The sequence below is a fragment of the Coregonus lavaretus genome (genome assembly GCF_964263955.1).
Source record: "Coregonus lavaretus genome assembly, chromosome: 19".
In the NCBI taxonomy this organism is placed as follows: Eukaryota; Metazoa; Chordata; class Actinopteri; order Salmoniformes; family Salmonidae; genus Coregonus; species Coregonus lavaretus.
The window spans coordinates 47,691,324-47,713,790 of record NC_140006.1 but is presented as its reverse complement, the minus strand read 5'-3'; the positions used below and the strand labels follow the sequence as shown (position 1 = coordinate 47,713,790).

General features: G+C 43.8%; 1 protein-coding gene across 1 annotated transcript in view; it reads right to left on the bottom strand.

Moving 5' to 3' along the window:
* Positions 1-22,305, bottom strand: part of LOC311146337 (serine/threonine-protein kinase MAK-like) — a gene marked incomplete at its 5' end in the record, with an annotated part of 49,342 nt that extends 27,037 nt beyond the window's left edge. Inside the window, 6 exons of the mRNA XM_084182820.1 lie at positions 4,166-4,298; positions 9,697-9,776; positions 10,206-10,327; positions 11,378-11,432; positions 16,727-16,866; positions 22,294-22,305. Of these exons, the coding sequence (XP_084038946.1) occupies positions 4,166-4,298; positions 9,697-9,776; positions 10,206-10,327; positions 11,378-11,432; positions 16,727-16,866; positions 22,294-22,305 (542 nt within the window). The remainder of the gene's footprint in view (positions 1-4,165; positions 4,299-9,696; positions 9,777-10,205; positions 10,328-11,377; positions 11,433-16,726; positions 16,867-22,293) is intronic.
* Between the last annotated feature and the right edge of the window lie 162 nt (positions 22,306-22,467).

The following is a 22,467-nucleotide window of genomic DNA, read 5'->3' as shown; positions in this document are numbered from 1 at the left end:
GAGGATCAGGGGCTCTGTACCTGGGGAGGGGAGGAGACAGGAGGATCAGGGGCTCTGTACCTGGGGAGGGGAGGAGACAGGAGGATCAGGGGCTCTGTACCTGGGGAGGGGAGGAGACAGGAGGATCAGGGGCTCTGTACCTGGGGAGGGGAGGAGACAGGAGGATCAGGGGCTCTGTACCTGGGGAGAGGAGGAGACAGGAGGATCAGGGGCTCTGTACCTGGGGAGAGGAGGAGACAGGAGGATCAGGGGCTCTGTACCTGGGGAGAGGAGGAGACAGGAGGATCAGGGGCTCTGTACCTGGGGAGGGGAGGAGACAGGAGGATCAGGGGCTCTGTACCTGGGGAGAGGAGGAGACAGGAGGATCAGGGGCTCTGTACCTGGGGAGAGGAGGAGACAGGAGGATCAGGGGCTCTGTACCTGGGGAGGGGAGGAGACAGGAGGATCAGGGGCTCTGTACCTGGGGAGGGGAGGAGACAGGAGGATCAGGGGCTCTGTACCTGGGGAGGGGAGGAGACAGGAGGATCAGGGGCTCTGTACCTGGGGAGGGGAGGAGACAGGAGGATCAGGGGCTCTGTACCTGGGGAGGGGAGGAGACAGGAGGATCAGGGGCTCTGTACCTGGGGAGGGGAGGAGACAGGAGGATCAGGGGCTCTGTACCTGGGGAGGGGAGGAGACAGGAGGATCAGGGGCTCTGTACCTGGGGAGGGGAGGAGACAGGAGGATCAGGGGCTCTGTACCTGGGGAGGGGAGGAGACAGGAGGATCAGGGGCTCTGTACCTGGGGAGAGGAGGAGACAGGAGGATCAGGGGCTCTGTACCTGGGGAGGGGAGGAGACAGGAGGATCAGGGGCTCTGTACCTGGGGAGGGGAGGAGACAGGAGGATCAGGGGCTCTGTACCTGGGGAGGGGAGGAGACAGGAGGATCAGGGGCTCTGTACCTGGGGAGGGGAGGAGACAGGAGGATCAGGGGCTCTGTACCTGGGGAGGGGAGGAGACAGGAGGATCAGGGGCTCTGTACCTGGGGAGGGGAGGAGACAGGAGGATCAGGTAGACTATACAGCCACGCACATGCACACGGTGCGTTCGGAAAGTATTCAGACCCCTTCCCTTTTTTTCCACATTTTGTTACGTTACAGCCTTATTCTAAAATTGATAAAATTTTCTACAAAAAATCTACACACAATACCCGATAATGACAAAGCAAAAACAGGTTTTAAGAATGGTTTGCAAATGTATAAAAAAAAATATATATATTATCTTATTTACATAAGTATTCAGACCCTTTGCTATGAGACTCGAAATTGGACATGATTTGGAAAGGCACACACCTGTCTATATAAGGTACCACAGTTGACAGAGCATGTCAGAGCAAAAACGAAGCCATCAGGTCAAAGGAATTGTCCGTAGAGCTTCGAGACAGGATTGTGTCGAGGCACAGATCTGGGAAAGGGTACCAAAACATTTCTGCAGCATTGAAGGTCCCCAAGAACACAGTGGCCTCAATCATTCTTAAATGGAAGAAGTTTGGAACCATCAAGCTGGCCACCCGGCCAAACTGAGCAATCGGGGGAGAAGGGCCTTGGTCAGGGAGGTGACCAAGAACCCAATGGTCACAGACTGGGGCGAAGGTCCACCTTCCAACAAGACAACAACCCTAAACACACAGCCAAGAAAACGCAGGAGTGGCTTCGGGACAAGTCTCTGAATGTCCTTGAGTTGCCCAGCCAGAGCCCGGACTCTAACCAAATCTAACATCTCTGGAGAGACCTAAAAATAGCTGTGCAGCGACGCTCCCCATCCAACCTGACAGAGCTTGAGAGGATGTGCAGAGAAGAATGGGAGAAACTCCCCAAATACAGGTGCAAAATTTGCAAAACATTCTAAAAACCTGTTTTTGCTTTGTCATTATGGGGTATTGTGTGTAGATTGATGAGGGAAAAAAACTATTTAACCAATTTTAGAATAAGGCTGTAACGTAGCAAATTGTGGAAAAAGTCAAGGGGTCTGAATACTTTCTGAATGCACTGTATGTACACACACACACACACACACACACACACACACACACACACACAGACACAGACACAGACAGACACACACACTGTTGTTGTTCCTGTCCTGTGTCTCCTGAAGGGATTAACCTCCGATGAGTCAGAATCATTTAATCCCTGAGCTCTAAACCACATGGTGAAATGACCAAAGCCTGTTACAAAGGCTTTATAGACAGACAACTGTATAGACCTCGTAGGATCAGCCTCACCTCACGTCCTGCAGAGGTCTGCCTTAGTGAGTTTAAAGCCTGACAGACAAACACAGTAAACCGCTTGAAGGTCAGAGGTTGATGTTGTTTTGTTTGTCATGTGATCCTCTTATTGTATTTTATTTATCTTTATAATTATTATCCAAAAATAATAAATAAATAAATAAATATATAAATGCAAGAATGTGCAGTTTTGTCACAACACAATGCCACAGATGTCTCAAGTTTTGAGGGAGCGTGCAATTGGCATGCTGACTGCAGGAATGTCCACCAGAGCTGTTGCCAGATAATTGAATGTTAATTTCTCTACCATAAGCCGCCTCCAACGTCGTTTTAGAGAATTTGTCAGTATGTCGAACCAGCCTCATAACCGTAGACCACGTGTAACTTTTGAATGGTAGTGTAGGTACAGACTGGTTGATATATACTGACATATACATATATACAGACTGTTACAGTAGGTACAGACTATATATTTCCAACAGTCTTGAAGGAGTTCCCACATATGCTGAGCACTTGTTGGCTGCTTTTCCTTCACTCTGCGGTCCAACTCATCTCAAACCATCTCAATTGGGTTGAGGTTGGGGGATTGTGGAGGCCAGGTAATTCTGATGCAGCACTCCATCACTCTCTTCTTGGTTAAATAGTCCTTACACACCCTGGAGGTGTGTTGGGTCATTGTCCTGTTGAAAAACAAATGTTAGTCCCACTAAGTGCAAACCAGATGGGATGGCGTATCGCTGCAGAATGCTGTGGTAGCCATGCTGGTTAAGTGTGCCTTGAATTCTAAATAAATCACAGACAGTGTCACCAGCAAAGCACCCCCACACCATAACACTTCCTCCTCCATGCTTTACGGTGGGAAATACACATGCAGAGATCATCCGTTCACCTACTCTGCGTCTCACAAAGACACGGCGGTTGGAACCAAAAATCTCTAATTTGGACTCATCAGACCAAAGGACAGATTTCCACCGTTCTAATGTCCATTTCTCGTGTTTCTTGGCCAAAGCAAGTCTCTTCTTCTTATTGGTGGCCTTTAGTAGTGGTTTCTTTGCAGCAATTCGACCATGAAGGCTTGATTCACACAGTCTCCTCTGAACAGTTGATGTTGAGATGTGTCTGTTACTTGAACTCTGTGAAGCATTTATTTGGGCTGCAATCTGAGGTGCAGTTAACTGTAATGAATTTATCCTCTTCAGCAGAGGTAACTCTGGGTCTTCCTTTCCTGTGGCGGTCCTCATGAGAGCCAGTTTCATCATAGCGCTTGATGGTTTTTGCGACTGCACTTGAAGAAACTTAGAAAGTTATTGAAATTTTCCGGATTGACTGACCTTCATGTCTTAAAGTAATGATGGACTGTCGTTTCTCTTTGCTTATTTGAGTTGTTCTTGCCATAATATGGACTTGGTCTTTTACCAAATAGGGCTATCTTCTGTATACCCCCCCTACCTTGTCACAACACAACTGATTGATTGGCTCAAACGCATTAGGAAAGAAATTCCACAAATTAAATTTTAACAAGGCACACCTGTTAATTGAAATGCATTCCAGATGACTACCTCATGAAGCTGGTTGAGAGAATGCCAAGAGTGTGCAAAGCTGTCATCAAGGCAAAGGTTGGCTACTTTGAAGAATTTCAAATATAAATATATATTTTGATTTGTTTAACACTTTTTTGGTTACTACATAATTCCATATGTGTTATTTCATAGTTTTGATGTCTTCATTATTATTCTTCAATGTAGAAAATAGTACAAATAAAGACAAACCCTGGAATGAGTAGGTGTGTCCAAACTTTTGACTGGTACTGTATATCAACCAGTCTGGTTGACCCAAGGGGATAATGCTTTACTTATTCATGTTCAGATAATGCCAACAGAGTGCAAATCAAACATCTTACCATCTAGTTGAGACATATTCAGTGTAGGGAGGCTGGGAGCGTATCTCTCTGGCCAACCCAAAGTCAGCTATCTTCACCTGCTCTGGACCCATACAGAGCAGATTCTCTGGTTTAATGTCACGGTGGCAGTAACCTGGGGAGACAGAGCAGGTTCTCTGGTTTAATGTCACGGTGGCAGTAACCTGGGGAGAGGGAACCTATTGACACAATTTTATCAGTAGAGCATTTGATGAGAGGGAACTGTTGAATATCAACCACTGCATCCCAATTCAGTTTCTTCCCATTCTACCCAAAGTGTGCACGTTTTCTTACACCAATCCAATCTCTTCAAGTGGATTGAACGAACAAGGTCACACTCCAGGGTAAAGGGGGATAATCAGAGCTCCTGCTGAATTATCTCAAGATCACAAAGACTCTAAAACCCACCAGACACACTGAAGACAAACCTTAACCACCAGACACACTGAAGACAAACCTTAACCACCAGAAACACTGAAGACAAACCTTAACCACCAGAAACACTGAAGACAAACCTTAACCACCAGAAACACTGAAGACAAACCTTAACCACCAGAAACACTGAAGACAAACCTTAACCACCAGAAACACTGAAGACAAACCTTAACCACCAGAAACACTGAAGACAAACCTTAACCACCAGACACACTGAAGACAAACCTTAACCACCAGAAACACTGAAGACAAACCTTAACCACCAGAAACACTGAAGACAAACCTTAACCACCAGACACACTGAAGACAAACCTTAACCACCAGAAACACTGAAGACAAACCTTAACCACCAGAAACACTGAAGACAAACCTTAACCACCAGACACACTGAAGACAAACCTTAACCACCAGACACACTGAAGACAAACCTTAACCACCAGAAACACTGAAGACAAACCTTAACCACCAGACACACTGAAGACAAACCTTAACCACCAGACACACTGAAGACAAACCTTAACCACCAGACACACTGAAGACAAACCTTAAAGTGACAGGAGGGAAATGAGAGAGAAGAAGACTCATTACCATGTTTATGTACAAACGCTAAACCAGACCATAATATTTCTTATTTCATTCTCAGAAAACATCCTGTCTTCTCTGGCAGCGGAGAGGAGGGAAGGAGACACAGGAGAGAAAAGATAAGGAAAAGTAAGGCAGAGAAAACTGTGTCCTCGAGGGTGAGTGATACCAACAACCATGGGTATGACTGATTTGATTGATTCAATTAAGAGAAACCGAGGCGCTCTTGTGAAAACCTTGACTATAGTCTTTGCTGTCCTGACATGATATCATCATAGACAACTATCCGTGCATTTAGGTTTGGTAATGGTATCACTCACACCTCTCCATCCCCCAAAGGTACAAGATAAACTAAGTCATCCCTGGCCTGGTGGATGTTATCATGTTTAGTAGTCATATTTATTTGATCAGGGAGTCCCATTGAGACTAAGGCCTCTTTTTCCAAGGGAGCCATGCATGAACACAATTTATAAAATGTACAACATTCAAACATACATAATAAGAACATACAATACTACAAGCAATTTAAGAAGAATCACATTCCTCAACACGGAGGTCTTCCATCAGAAGAATCCCATTCCTCAACACGGAGGTCTTCCATCAGAAGAATCCCATTCTTCAACACGGAGGTCCTCACTAAGAAGTACTCCATCAACAACTTCAACTGCCCGGGAGGCACCAGAGAGCTCTACAGATCATTCCATATATGGGACAGAAACACTAAAGGCAGATGTACCTAACAGTGGAGATTGAAGGGACCTCCAGAATTAGCCATCCCTGTGGGTCAGGTGACTCGTATGTCTGTAATTTAACAATGAAGTCAGGTATGGTTGAAGTTTGCACACGAGGGCTTAATAAACAAAAAGAGAGCAGTGCATTGATCTACGAGACTTGAGGGCCGGCCTACTTTCTGATACAGAATGCAGTGATGTGGACTGAACCTATCACCGTAATAAAGCGTAGGGCACTACGGTAAACTGATACAGAATGCAGTGATGTGTCCTGAACCTATCACCGTAATAAAGCGTAGGGCACTACGGTAAACTGATACAGAATGCAGTGATGTGTCCTGAACCTATCACCGTAATAAAGCGTAGGGCACTACGGTAAACTGCGTCCAATGTCTTCAGTACAGTAGAAGCTACATTCATATAGACTCTATCACCAGAGTCTATAGCCGTAATGAATGTCGACTGAATGATCTGTTTTCTGATATTTAAGGAAAGGCCCTATTCCTATAAGAGAAGCCAATACCCATACCAAGCCCATATCAAGCCCATATCTAACCCATATCTAGCTCATACCCATATCAAGCCCATATCTAGCTCATACCCATATCAAGCCCATATCTAGCTCATACCCATATCTAGCTCATACCCATATCAAGCCCATATCTAGCTCATACCCATATCAAGCCCATATCCAGCCCATATCTAGCCCATACCCATATCAAGCCCATATCTAGCCCATATCTAACCCATATCTAGCTCATATCTAGCCCATACCCATACCAAGCTCATATCTAGCCCATATCTAGCTCCTACCCATACCAAGCCCATATCTAGCCCATATCTAACCCATATCTAGCTCATACCCATATCAAGCGCATATCTAGCCCATATCTAGCTCATACCCATATCAAGCGCATATCTAGCCCATATCTAGCTCATACCCATACCAAGCCCATATCAAGCCCATATCTAGCCCATATCTATATCAAGCCCATATCTAGCCCATATCTAACCCATATCTAGCTCATACCCATACCAAGCCCATATCTAGCTCATACCCATATCTAGCTCATACCCATATCAAGCCCATATCTAGCCCATATCTAGCTCATACCCATACCAAGCCCATATCTAGCCCATACCAAGCCCATATCTAGCCCATACCCATATCTAACCCATATCTAGCCCATACCCATACCAAGCCCATATCTAGCCCATACCAAGCCCATATCTAGCCCATACCAAGCCCATATCTAGCCCATACCCATACCAAGCCCATATCTAGCCCATATCTAGCCCATACCCATACCAAACCCATATCTAGCCCATACCCATACCAAGCCCATATCTAGCCCATACCCATACCAAGCCCATATCTAGCCCATATCTAGCCCATACCCATACCAAACCCATATCTAGCCCATACCCATACCAAACCCATATCTAGCCCATACCCATACCAAGCCCATATCTAGCCCATACCCATACCAAGCTCATGTCAAGTCGGTACATGTAGTAGCTACACTACCAAAGGTGCTAAGTAGAACCATATAGCGTTCTTCAGTTTGTCTGCATAGGGGAACCCTTTTTGGTGCTAGGTAGAACCCCTCTATGTAGGGTTCTCCATAGAAACCCCTGTAAATGGTTCTACTTACAACCCTCTGAAGGGTTCTACCAAGAACCCTTTTATATTTGAAGAGTTCTTCCTAGAACACTATATGAACGGTTCCACCAACCTTATTAGCCTTTAAAATCTAACTCTTTATGACAATAGATTACATATATCATAAGGCCTTTCTTTGAGGGCCTAGTTATACCTTAACACAGTGGTGTTAGGAAACTCTTGTTTACAGGCCACATCAGGCCTGCAAGTCCCATTATGCTTCCTTGCAAAGTGTTGTGTAATTCCTATTGGAATCCAGCCAGTGAGGATATCCAACAATTGCATTCAGAATGACTGCTAGGGTAGGTAAGATTCACCAATGAGATTACCTGTCCTAAATCATCTAATGTGGAACAACCAATCTCAGTAACGGGTGCAATAAGTTCAACTACTAACAGTTTGGATTCGTTTAGAAAAATTTACGTTATTTATCTTTGTGTAGCATCCGATTAATCAACCAATCAATGTACTTTACATGCAAAAACACAGATATTGAAACAAACAATTCTGAAAATCAAACTGCAGTAGAGCATGCTGGGAAATATGATAATGATGGGCGTGGTTTTCAGTGTTTTACTCTACACAGAGTCAAAATGACAATCACACTCAACTCTGGTTATGAACACCAACACGGGGGTTATTTTACAATTAGCTGTATACCACACAACACACTGCTGGTTCACTGCTGGTTCACTCATTCTCCATTCTATTCTCCTACTCTCTGCAACAACAACAACAAAATCACAGAAAATACTCATTAGAAATAAAGAAATCATGGCAAAGATATCAACTATGTAAAATGATTAAGGGTATACCAGATACATGCACAAATATTCCCATGTAGGTACAGGTTAAAACACTCACACCTATCTTTTTTAAACTGATCAGATGACTCAACTCCTGATGTTAAAGTTTAAACACGGAGGTAAACACTAATGCTCAAGCACTATTTAAAAGAAAGAAAAATCATCAAAGAACCCTTCCTCCCAGAAATTATTCTTAGGATGTTAAAGGTTCTAGGTAGAACCCTTTGTCTTCCATAAAGGGTTCTAGGTAGAACCCCTTGTCTTCCATAAAGGGTTCTTGGTAGAACCCTTGTCTTCCATAAAGGGTTCTAGGTAGAACCCTTGTCTTCCATAAAGGGTTCTAGGTAGAACCCCTTGTCTTCCATAAAGGGTTCTTGGTAGAACCCTTGTCTTCCATAAAGGGTTCTAGGTAGAACCCCTTGTCTTCCATAAAGGGTTCTTGGTAGAACCCTTGTCTTCCATAAAGGGTTCTAGGTAGAACCCCTTGTCTTCCATAAAGGGTTCTAGGTAGAACCCCTTGTCTTCCATAAAGGGTTCTAGGTAGAACCCCTTGTCTTCCATAAAGGGTTCTAGGTAGAACCCCTTGTCTTCCATAAAGGGTTCTAGGTAGAACCCTTGTCTTCCATAAAGGGTTCTAGGTAGAACCCCTTGTCTTCCATAAAGGGTTCTAGGTAGAACCCATTGTCTTCCATAAAGGGTTCTAGGTAGAACCCTTGTCTTCCATAAAGGGTTCTAGGTAGAACCCCTTGTCTTCCATAAAGGGTTCTTGGTAGAACCCTTGTCTTCCATAAAGGGTTCTAGGTAGAACCCCTTGTCTTCATTAAAGGGTTCTAGGTAGAACCCCTTGTCTTCCATAAAGGGTTCTAGGTAGAACCCTATCCCTCCTCAAATAACCTTTTTTTGGAACTTTTTTCTCTAAGAGTGTAGCCAATACATGATCTACTGCTTGAATAGTTATTAACAGCATTCCTTTCAAAGATAATATTGACAGGCAGATGGTATTGTATGTGACTACAGCGTTGTGCAAACATTCAGAATCGACTACTAGTAGGCTATGCATTGTTATCATATTGTAGCGAACGGAGGGGCAGGGAGCGAACCCAGGTCGCTGGAGTGAAAATGCAAAACACCCTACACGTCTCGCCAATAGGGTTAACCCACTTGGTGGGAATTTTAATTGTGGCTCATTATGGAGGATCGCTACAATATTCAGTCTCAGTGTCTCTTGTACCTTGAGTGAGAAGTCTCTAGCCGGGCTGGGGAACCTACCATGTTTATGGATAATGGGGAACCTACCATGTTTATGGATAAAGGAGAGTCCCTGTAATATCTGAAACATCATGTTCCTGATCACTGACTCAGGGAACAACCTCCGTCTGGAAAGATGAACATCAATACATTTACATTTTGGTCATTTTAGCAGGATGCTCTTATCCAGAGCGACTTACAGTCAGTGCATTGGAGTTAACCGAGCTAGGTAAGACAATCACATGTCACAATCATTGTGAGTAAAACTTTTCCTCAATACATGACACATGATGACTCAATCAGATCATACTTAGATAGGAACACATAGGAACGCTCATAGACAAAAGGTCTCATTTCAACAGCTACAGAGAAATGAGTCATACATGCATCCATCTGAACTGTCCAATTAGTAACAGACTGCTATTAACAAACTACTATTTCCGGGAAAATAACTAGTAACTAACTACAATTAAAATAGTTAATTCTTCCATCTTTCATTCTTTCTCATTATCTAATTGATATCTTTCATCATAATATTGATGAGTGATTGATCCTACCTGTCCTTCATCAGCTGGTAGAGGTTTTCCTTCATGTACTCAAAGACAAGGTAGAGGTGGTCCTTCTCCCTGACCACCTCCTTCAGCTTCACCACGTTGGCATGGCTCAACTTCTTCAGAGACTGCAAACATACATATAACATGCACATGCCATTGGTTTGTATGAGTGACATTAGCTAACGTACAACATATTTATACTCCTGTGTCAATCAGGAAAAGTTGCACTGAGTGTAATTGCGTCAGATGCTACATTTACAGTACGTTACGTAGAGTTTGTGCATGAGAGATTACCGAGTGGTGTCATGGTTTTACATTGTTTTCTGACATGAGAGATTACCGAGTGGTGTCATGGTTTTACATTGTTTTCTGACATGAGAGATTACCGAGTGGTGTCATGGTTTTACGTTGTTTTCTGACATGAGAGATTACCGAGTGGTGTCATGGTTTTACATTGTTTTCTGACATGAGAGATTACCGAGTGGTGTCATGGTTTTACATTGTTTTCTGACATGAGAGATTACCGAGTGGTGTCATGGTTTTACGTTGTTTTCTGACATGAGAGATTACCGAGTGGTGTCATGGTTTTACATTGTTTTCTGACATGAGAGATTACCGAGTGGTGTCATGGTTTTACATTGTTTTCTGACATGAGAGATTACCGAGTGGTGTCATGGTTTTACATTGTTTTCTGACATGAGAGATTACCGAGTGGTGTAATGACTCCGTAGGTAGAGGAGTGGGTCACAAGTGGTAGTGAAGAAACCAAGAGACAATTCTGAGTGAGAACAAGCTTTTGGGACATGATCCCCAAGTGACCTGTGAACCATTTTGAGTTAATAAATCCCCTTCTTTGAGTGCTGCACTGCCCTGTCTAAGGACAATCGTGAAAATCTAAAGCTGGCCCTTTATGGCAGTAACTGAACATCAACTTAAATCACAGGGGAAGATATTATTTTACCCCAGGGCAGAGAGCGTCAAAACCTTTGGCATTGGGGTGCTGGCTGGTCCAAATGTTTTGCGACAGAGCTTAAAGTTTTAAAATGACATGGTGGTTTTAAATTGCCTTAGGATGCATTCGAAATGGCAGCCAGTTCCCTACATATTGCACTGAGCCCTGGTCAAAGGTAGTACACTATAGTGAATAGGGTGCCATTTCAGATAGTGGTTCGTACCTTGACTTCTCGTAAGTTCATACACTCATCCCACGAGTAGAACTTCCTCTTCATCCTGAGAGAACAAATAAGCATATTTTAATCTAAGTTTAAGGAGACCTTTAATATCTATTAGATGGTAATATAATCGTAATAACATTACACATTGATATACTTCCTATTATGTGGATGGATGTTCATGATATGAAATAAACCTGAGTCAGGTATTTTGGACCAGTTCATGATATGAAATAAACCTGAGTCAGGTATTTTGGACCAGTTCATGATATGAAATAAACCTGAGAGTCAGGTATTTTGGACCAGTTCATGATATGAAATAAACCTGAGTCAGGTATTTTGGACCACTTCATGATATGAAATAAACCTGAGAGTCAGGTATTTTGGACCACTTCATGATATGAAATAAACCTGAGTCGGGTATTTTGGACCAGTTCATGATATGAAATAAACCTGAGTCGGGTATTTTGGACCAGTTCTTATTCGATGTATCTAGCAGTCTACTGGCACTAGTTCCTGAGACCTATAGGCTCTGATAACGACAGCCTCACAGAACCCCAATCCCAAATTTGTAGATTTTTTTTTTCATTTAAAAAGTTGCTTCCTTCCCTCCCAGCATTCTTGGGTGACACCACTGATGTGCTAAAGATGCTTGAGAATGTCAAAGTTCAATCTAATGATATACTTTATAACTATGGGATGTTTCAAGTGTTTATACAAACAAGCCCCAACCTAGGAGGCCTAGAAACCCTCTGCCACTATCTAGATCCACGCCCTGGAGGTCTGCTGCCCCCTTCTGGTTTTATTTTTGACATTAACCGAAATGGTGCTATCTATGAACTATTTTCAATATGCTGGCTCGTTTTACCTCCAAAGCCAGGGAACAGCGATGGGAGCGGCGTTTGCGTTATTTTCTAATATTGTCCTGTGGCGCCGATACGTTGATTATATGCTGGTAGTCTGGAGGGGCACAGAGGAGGACTTGAGTAGATTTGTGTTGTATGCCAACTCTACTAATCCCCATTTATAATTTACATTAGCGCATTGTACTTCCTCTGTCAATTTACTCGACCTAACTGTTTTTAAAGGTGACGGTGATACGTTTGAAACGACTGTTTTTCATAAACCTCTCAGTAGGAACACGCTCCTAAGCTATGACAATAACCATCATAGACCTCTAAAAGCAATATTCCTACTGGTCAATTTCTTAGACTAAGGCGAAACTGCAGCAAATCAAATGATTTTTGAGACAAAAGCTGAAATAATGAAAAAGAGGTCCCTGGAACGCGGCGGCTCCAGTGACGGTCTCCATAAACGAGCACGAGAGAATGATGAAGCTGCCCTCCTCACTAAAAAAGACAAACGTGAGAAATCTTCTAGGGTTTGTTTTTACACCGACTGAATACAACCCGTCTGCAGGGCAGATAAAAAAAAAATACGTGATCTTCAACCACTGGCACATTCTCCAGAGTAACCCCTCGCTCAAAGACTTTGCGTCTAACCCTCCCCTGATATGCTTTAGGACGGGTCGCAGTATCAGAGACCGTGTCGTTCCGAATCCCGCGCCTGCGCCCTCTACCAGGTCCCCCAGTGGGTTTTACCGCTGTGGTCATTGTACACATTGTTCCAACTCAAGTGCTACACAAGTATTCTATCACCCACGTTCGGGTGATAGAATTGTAGCACAACACATGTTGTTTACATGCCCAAATGCCCATGTGGGCTTGTTTATACTGGTCAGACGAAACGCGCGCTCAAATTAAGAATAGCTGAACAGAAAACAGCTATCCGCAGCAAAATATGGCCTATGCGATCGCGCGGCATTCCGTGAATGCCAATCAAGGCCCTGCGTCTACCTTGAAATTCTGGGGAATTGAGAAAGTTTCTCTTTCCTCCAGAGGTGGCAATATAGTGAGGAAATGGTTACAAAGAGAGGCACTTTGGATCGACTGCTTAGATTGCGTCGAGCCAAAGGGTCTGAATGAACAGCTCTCTTTCTTATCGTTTTGGTAAATACCTTTTTCTTTGTTTATTTCTGTCTTTTGCTATTCAAGTGGAATGTATGGGGAGGAGTCTGTAATGTATGGGGAGGAGTCTGTAATGTATGGGGAGGAGTCTGTAATGTATGGGGAGGAGTCTGTAATGTATGGGGAGGAGTCCTGAATGTATGGGGAGGAGTCTGTAATGTATAGGGAGGAGTCTGTAATGTATGGGGAGGAGTCTAATGTATGGGGAGGAGTCTGTAATGTATGGGGAGGAGTCTGTAATGTATGGGGAGGAGTCTGTAATGTATGGGGAGGAGTCTGGAATGTATGGGGAGGAGTCCTGAATGTATGGGGAGGAGTCCTGAATGTATGGGGAGGAGTCCTGAATGTATGGGGAGGAGTCTGGGATGTATGGGGAGGAGTCTGGGATGTATGGGGAGGAGTCTGGGATGTATGGGGAGGAGTCTGGGATGTATGGGGAGGAGTCTGGAATGTATGTGTAGGAATCTTGAATAATGATCAAACTCTTGCTTGACTAACCTGTGAAGTTGCTATTACTGACAGTATTGATATTATTGACATGTTTGATTGACATGATGAGTGGGATACTCCCCTGTGAGGGTGTATAGGTGCCTCCCACATTTTTCCTACTCAAGGCTCTGATGAAGGCGATTCATGCCAAAACGTAAGCCGATTATTTACTTGTTCCGTCAATAAATCTATCAGATTTATGCAGAAACAGATGCTCCTTTTTCTTTACTCTCCCAGATAGTCACCAGTTGAAGTATCCTGAGGTAAGGAATGATAGTCACCAGTTGAAGTATCCTGAGGTAAGGAATGATAGTCACCAGTTGAAGTATCCTGGGGTAAGGAATGATAGTCACCAGTTGAAGTATCCTGGGGTAAGGAATGATAGTCACCAGTTGAAGTATCCTGAGGTAAGGAATGATAGTCACCAGTTGAAGTATCCTGAGGTAAGGAATGATAGTCACCAGTTGAAGTATCCTGGGGTAAGGAATGATAGTCACCAGTTGAAGTATCCTGGGGTAAGGAATGATAGTCACCAGTTGAAGTATCCTGGGGTAAGGAATGATAGTCACCAGTTGAAGTATCCTGGGGTAAGGAATGATAGTCACCAGTTGAAGTATCCTGGGGTAAGGAATGATAGTCACCAGTTGAAGTATCCTGAGGTAAGGAATGATAGTCACCAGTTGAAGTATCCTGAGGTAAGGAATGATAGTCACCAGTTGAAGTATCCTGGGGTAAGGAATGATAGTCACCAGTTGAAGTATCCTGAGGTAAGGAATGATAGTCACCAGTTGAAGTATCATGAGGTAAGGAATGATAGTCACCAGTTGAAGTATCCTGAGGTAAGGAATGTTTTTGGGATTTTCAAGTCCCTCAGTCGAGCACCTGATTTCCCCTTTTTTGTTTAAGCTGGGCTGAAGCGCGTTTGGGTATACCTTCTTTCCATTCGTCTACCGGTCCTATTTCCTTGGGGTGTTTGTGGACCGAGCTATAAGACACTGACCTTTCCCATCACATTCCAGTGGCAACACAACATGCTGCACTTTCACTGATTTCCCCGTCGTCAGTGGTGTCACCTTGCACTACAGTCTTACATTTACACACACTGCTAGCAGAGTCTTCCTCACACCTTCATTATTTACCTCCTCCCCAAAACCATGACAGACTGACTCCTAGTAAGACAGACTCACTTTTAAGACACTAGTGATCCTTCACAAGGAAATTACCACTTTGGGGGAAAATTATGATTAAAGTTGTAAAAAAAAGGCTGTCCTGCTCCTCTCCTCTCTACCTAACGTCCCCCCACGGTCCCCCCACGGTCCCTTCAGTTTCCCTTAAGTCCCGTTAGTTCGGCTGCTCAGCCTACCTAAGTTATCCCTCACCCGTCAAAGCTCTGCCATTCCCGACCAATCAGAGCGCTTGGAAATGTGCATCTGGACACTGCACCCGCCCACTCAGGTCAGAGTGTTATGGTTGTCCGAAAGGAGAAGACGCATGTTTCTGAGGACTTTTTTATTTATTTTATTGTCGACAGTAACACGAATGTCTGAATGTTGTGCATGCATCGAAAGAACCACAACAATAAGATTCCAAGTCATTCGGATGACCACAATCATATAAACATCCTCAAATGGAAACAGCTGTGTCTGCGTGTGTGGTGGTGGTGGTGGTGGTGGTGGTGGTGGTGGTGGTGGTGGTGGTGGTGGTGACCAAGTGTTCAGTGTGGGCCTTAACATCATGTTCTAACTGGACAGCACTATAGTGGGCAGAACCAAACCAATCAGTTGTAAGTATACAGCGGGTGAGGACATTCACAGGCGACCGCTCAGACGGGTGAGGGCGTACCAGCCAACCGCTCAGACGGGTGAGGGCGTACCAGCCAACCGCTCAGACAGGTGAGGGCGTACCAGCCAACCGCTCAGACGGGTGAGGGCGTACCAGCCAACCGCTCAGACGGGTGAGGGCGTACCAGCCAACCGCTCAGACGGGTGAGGGCGTACCAGCCAACCGTTCAGACGGGTGAGGGCGTACCAGCCAACCGTTCAGACAGGTGAGGGCGTACCAGCCAACCGCTCAGACGGGTGAGGGCGTACCAGCCAACCGCTCAGACAGGTGAGGGCGTACCAGCCAACCGCTCAGACGGGTGAGGGCGTACCAGCCAACCGTTCAGACAGGTGAGGGCGTACCAGCCAACCGTTTTTTACGTGGTCCTTCTAGCCCGGATTTAGTGACAAACAGTTAGACCACTGCGCCACATTACAATTTATTTCTTTTTCTAATGTTTTATTTGTAGAGTATATTTTTAATGTTCAGTTGTTTTATATATATATTGTTTATTATTTTATTTATTTAATTTTGTAAATTTTGTATCCTTATTTTTGTTATTTTCTTTGTTTGTTTATTTTAATTTTTTTAATTTTGTGGGGGTAGGGTAGGGGGGGCGGTAGAATGATAACTTTTATACTATCCCAGGTATTCCTTAAAGAGGTAGGGTATACATAATATACATAACATAATATACATAACATAATATACATAATATACATAACCACATTACCATATTATTATTATCTAGGCTATATTTTGCATCTAGAATCTTTGCAGACAGTCTTTCTCCACAAGGTCTGACGCGAAGATATCACTCAGGGCAGATTACCATGGTGGCTCTGGTCTAACAGGGTTTAAGTCACCGTAAAAGAACAATAAGACAACACCATGTCGAGATGCAAACAGCCTCCACCACTCCCACAGTCCCCCACCACACCCACACCACCCCCACAGTCCCACACCACCCCCACAGTCCCCCACCCACTCACAGCCCCCTCACCCATGCCCTCACCTCTTGATGGCCACCAGTTCTCCAGATTCCTTGCTCTTGCCCATGAGCACGCTGCCGAAGGTGCCGTCCCCCAGCAGTCTCATGGTGGTATAGCGGTTCATCTCCCACCGCGGGGCCGGGTTCCAGCCCTGCTGCTGCTCCTTCAGCGGAGAGAGTGGGTAGGAAAACGTTACACAGTTGCGTCTCAAATGGCGTCCTATTCTCTATATAGTGCACTACTTTTGAACAGGAGTAGGGTGACATTTGGGATGCAGCATATTATATACAGTTCATTCGGGAAAGTATTCAAACCCCTTGATTTTTTTCCACATTCTGTTATGTTGCAGCCTTATTCTAAAATGGATTCAATTGTTTTTTTTCCCTCATCAATCTACACACAATAACCCAAAATGACAAGCAAAAACAGGTTTTTAGAAAATGTTGCTAATTTATAAAAAAAAATACAAAACAGAAATACCTTATCTACATAAGGTATTTCTGTTTTGGCCAGCAAACACATTCCCCACATGCTAGGTACATATTTCCTCCAATGTTATAATGAAAAGGTGCCTCTCGCTCCCAAAACAAGTTTTCTGGAGACTTGCTGATGACGTCAAAAGGGAGGAGTGCTGATGAAGTCAAAAGTTTGGACAAACATTCAAGTGTTTTTCTTTATTTTTACTATTTTCTACATTGTAGAATAATAGTGAAGACATCAAAACTATGAAATAACACATATGGAATCATGTAGTAACCACAAAAGTGTTAAACAAATCAAAACATATTTTATATTTGAGTTTCTTCAAAGTAGCCACCCTTTGATTAAACCAGAGAACCTGCTCTGTCTCCCCAGGTTACTGCCACCGTGACATTAAACCAGAGAACCTGCTCTGTCTCCCCAGGTTACTGCCACCGTGACATTAAACCAGAGAACCTGCTCTGTCTCCCCAGGTTACTGCCACCGTGACATTAAACCAGAGAACCTGCTCTGTCTCCCCAGGTTACTGCCACCGTGACATTAAACCAGAGAATCTGCTCTGTCTCCCCAGGTTACTGCCACCGTGACATTAAACCAGAGAACCTGCTCTGTCTCCCCAGGTTACTGCCACCGTGACATTAAACCAGAGAACCTGCTCTGTATGGGTCCAGAGCAGGTGAAGATAGCTGACTTTGGGTTGGCCAGAGAGATACGCTCCCAGCCTCCCTACACTGAATATGTCTCAACTAGATGGTAAGATGTTTGATTTGCACTCTGTTGGCATTATCTGAACATGAATAAGTAAAGCATTATCCCCTTGGGTCAAACAGACTGGTTGATATACAGTACCAGTCAAAAGTTTGGACACACCTACTCATTCAAGGGTTTTTCTTTATTTTTACTATTTTCTACATTGTAGAATAATAATGAAGACATCAAAACTATGAAATAACACATATGGAATTATGTAGTAACCAAGAAAGTGTTAAACAAATCAAAATATATTTTATATTTGAAATTCTTCAAAGTAGCCACCCTTTGCCTTGATGACAGCTTTGCACACTCTTGGCATTCTCTCAACCAGCTTCATGAGGTAGTCGCCTGGAACGCATTTCAATTAACAGGTGTGCCTTGTTAAAAGTTAATTTGTGGAATTTATTTCCTTCTTAATGCGTTTGAGCCAATCAGTTGTGTTGTGACAAGGTAGGGGGGGTATACAGAAGATAGCCCTATTTGGTAAAAGACCAAGTCCATATTATGGCAAGAACAGCTCAAATAAGCAAAGAGAAACAACAGTCCATCATTACTTTAAGACATGAAGGTCAGTCAATACGGAACATTTCAAGAACTTTCAAAGTTTATTCAAGTGCAGTCGCAAAAACCATCAAGCGCTATGATGAAACTGGCTCTCATGAGGACTGCCACAGGAAAGCAAGACCCAGAGTTACCTCTGCTGCAGAGGATAAGTTCATTGCAGGCCAAATAAATGCTTCACAGAGTCCAAGTAACAGCCACATCTCAACATCAACTGTTCAGAGGAGACTGTGTGAATCAGGCCTTCATGGTCGAATTGCTGCAAATAAACCACTACTAAAGGACACCAATAAGAAGAAGAGACTTGCTTTGGCCAAGAAACACAAGCAATGGACATTAGACCGGTGGAAATCTGCCCTCCAAATTGGAGATTTTTGGTTCCAACCGCCGTGTTTTTTGTGAGACGCAGAGTAGGTGAACGGATTATCTCTGCATGTGTAGTTCCCATTGTGAAGCATGGAGGAGGAGGTGTGATGGTGTGGAGGTGCTTTGCTGGTGACACTGTCTGTGATTTATTTAGAATTCAAGGTACACTTAACCAGCATGGCTACCACAGCATTCTGCAGCGATATGCCATCCCATCTGGTTTGGGCTTAGTTGGACTATCATTTGTTTTTCAACAGGACAATGACCCAACACACCTCCAGGCTGTGTAAGGGCTATTTGACCAAGAAGGAGAGTGATGGAGTGCTGCATCAGATGACCTGTCCTCCACAATCACCCGACCTCAAACCAATTGAGATGGTTTGGGATGAGTTGGACCGCAGAGTGAAGGAAAAGCAGCCAACAAGTGCTCAGCATATGTGGGAACTCCTTCAAGACCGTTGGAAAAGCATTCCAGGTGAAGCTGGTTGAGAGAATGCCAAGAGTGTGCAAAGCTGTCATCAAGGGAAAGGGTGGCTACTTTGAAGAATCTAAAATATGAAATAGATGTAGATTTTTTTGGTTACTACACGATTCCATATATGTTATTTCATAGTTTTGAGGTCTTCACTGTTATAAGGTAGAAAATAGTAAAACAATTAAGAAAAACCCTTGTCTGGCTCCCTCTTGAGTCATTTGTGTATTATTTCATCAAACAGTAAGCTTAAAGCATCAGCCAAGCTCAATGCATATAGTTGATTTTATTAAAGCACCTATATGGAAAAATACATTTTAAAAAATGTCCAATGTATTGGTCGAAAGAACAGACGACTTTCGGTCAACCAAGATTTATTTTAGTCGGGGACAGCCCTACTGTATGTGCTTTCGGTAGCCTGATTGCGTCCAGACTGAGGAGAAATCTGCACACAATGCATCCCTGACCACCACCTGAAGTGGTCAGACAGATCTGAACACAATGCATCCCTGACCACCTCCTGAAGTGGTCAGACAGATCTGAACACAATGCATCCCTGACCACCTCCTGAAGTGGTCAGACAGATCTGAACACAATGCATCCCTGACCACCACCTGAAGTGGTCAGACAGATCTGCACACAATGCATCCCTGACCACCTCCTGAAGTGGTCAGACAGATCTGCACACAATGCATCCCTGACCACCACCTGAAGTGGTCAGACAGATCTGCACACAATGCATCCCTGACCACCACCTGAAGTGGTCAGACAGATCTGCACACAATGCATCCCTGACCACCACCTGAAGTGGTCAGACAGATCTGCACACAATGCATCCCTGACCACCTCCTGAAGTGGTCAGACAGATCTGCACACAATGCATCCCTGACCACCACCTGAAGTGGTCAGACAGATCTGCACACAATGCATCCCTGACCACCACCTGAAGTGGTCAGACAGATCTGCACACAATGCATCCCTGACCACCACCTGAAGTGGTCAGACAGATCTGCACACAATGCATCCCTGACCACCTCCTGAAGTGGTCAGACAGATCTGCACACAATGCATCCCTGACCACCACCTGAAGTGGTCAGACAGATCTGAACACAATGCATCCCTGACCACCTCCTGAAGTGGTCAGACAGATCTGAACACAATGCATCCCTGACCACCACCTGAAGTGGTCAGACAGATCTGCACACAATGCATCCCTGACCACCTCCTGAAGTGGTCAGACAGATCTGAACACAATGCATCCCTGACCACCACCTGAAGTGGTCAGACAGATCTGAACACAATGCATCCCTGACCACCACCTGAAGTGGTCAGACAGATCTGAACACAATCTAGACGCACAAAATCAACTTTTGTGCGTCTAGACCCGTCTTTTCAAGGCGATCTTCGTATTCTGATAACAGAAGTTGCACGTACAGTGGGGGAAAAAAAGAATTTAGTCAGCCACCAATTGTGTAAGTTCTCCCACTTAAAAAGATGAGAGAGGCCTGTAATTTTCATCATAGGTACACGTTACTTGAAATGATGGGCAGAAAGACTAATTCAACAATGATATAAAGAATGATGGAAAAAATTATTTGGAGTACTTCAAATGAAATTATGGGCAGAAAGACTAATTCAACTCCATTTTTCATCGAATCAGATGGCTTATTCATCACAAAACCGTTTGATGTTGCCAATTATTTGAATGATTACTCCATTGGCAAAGTGGGCAAACTAACAGTGAGCCATCTTATTAATGCATCAAAAAATAATAATAATGAAAGAAAAGCATTGTAAATTCGTATTTTGTAAAGTTAGTGTGGGAGAGGTGGAAAATCCTAATGACAAACCTCCTGGTATTGACAACTTAGATGGAAAGCTACTGAGGATGGTAGCTGACTCTATGACCACTCCGATATGTCATATCTTTAATCAGAGCCTAGAGGAAAGTCTTTGTCCTCAGGCCTGGAGGGAAGCCAAAGTAATTCCGCTACCCAAGAGTGGTAAAGCGGCCTTTACTGGTTTACCTATCAGCTTGTTGCCAGCTCATGAGAAACTGTTGGAAAAAACTGTGTTTGACCAAATACAATGCTATTTTGCTTTAAACAAATTGACAACAAACTTTCAGCATGCTTATAGAGAAGGGCACTCAACATGCACTGCACTGACACAAATGACTGATGATTGGTTGAAAGAAATTGATTATAAGAAGATTGTGGGAGCTGTACTGTTAGATTTCAGTGCAGCCTTTGATATTATTGACCATAACCTGTTGTTGAGAAAACGTAGGTGTTATGGCTTTTCAACCTCTGCCATATTGTGGATTCAGAGCTATCTATCTAATAGAACTCAGAGGGTTTTCTTTAATGGAAGCTTCTGGAATGTCAGACATGTAGGGTGTGGTGTACCGCAGGGCAGCTCTCTAGGCCCAATACGCTTTTCTATTTTTACCAATGACCTGCCACTGATGATTCAACCATATACGTGTCAGCAACCACAGCTAATGAAGTCACTGAAAGCCTTAACAAGGAGACTCAATTACTTCGTGTTACCTTAGATTGTAAACTGTCATGATCAAAACATATAGATTCAATAGTTGTAAAGATGGGGAGAGGTCTGTCCATAACAAAGAGATGCTCTGCTTTTTTGACACCACACTCCAAAAAGCAAGACCTGCAGGCTCTAGTTTTGTCTTATCTTGATTATTGTCCAGTCGTGTGGTCGAGTGCTGCAAGGAAAGACCTAGTTAAGCTGCAGCTGGCCCAGAACAGAGTGGCACGTCTTGCTCTTCATTGTAATCAGAGGGCTGATATAAATACTATGCGTGCCAGTCTCTCTTGGCTAAGAGTTGAGGAAAGACTGACTGCATCACTTCTTCTTTTAATAAGAAACATTGTTTAGAAAATTCCAAATTGTTTGCATAGTCAACTTACATACAGCTCTGACACAGACACTTACCCCACCAGACATGCCACCAGAGGACTTTTCACAGTCATCAAATCCAGAACAAATTCAAGAAAGCGTACAGTATTATTGCATGGAACTCCCTTCCAGCTCATATTGCTCAAATGAACAGCACACCTGGTTTAAAAAACAGATAAAGCAACACCTCACGGCACAACGCCTCTCCCC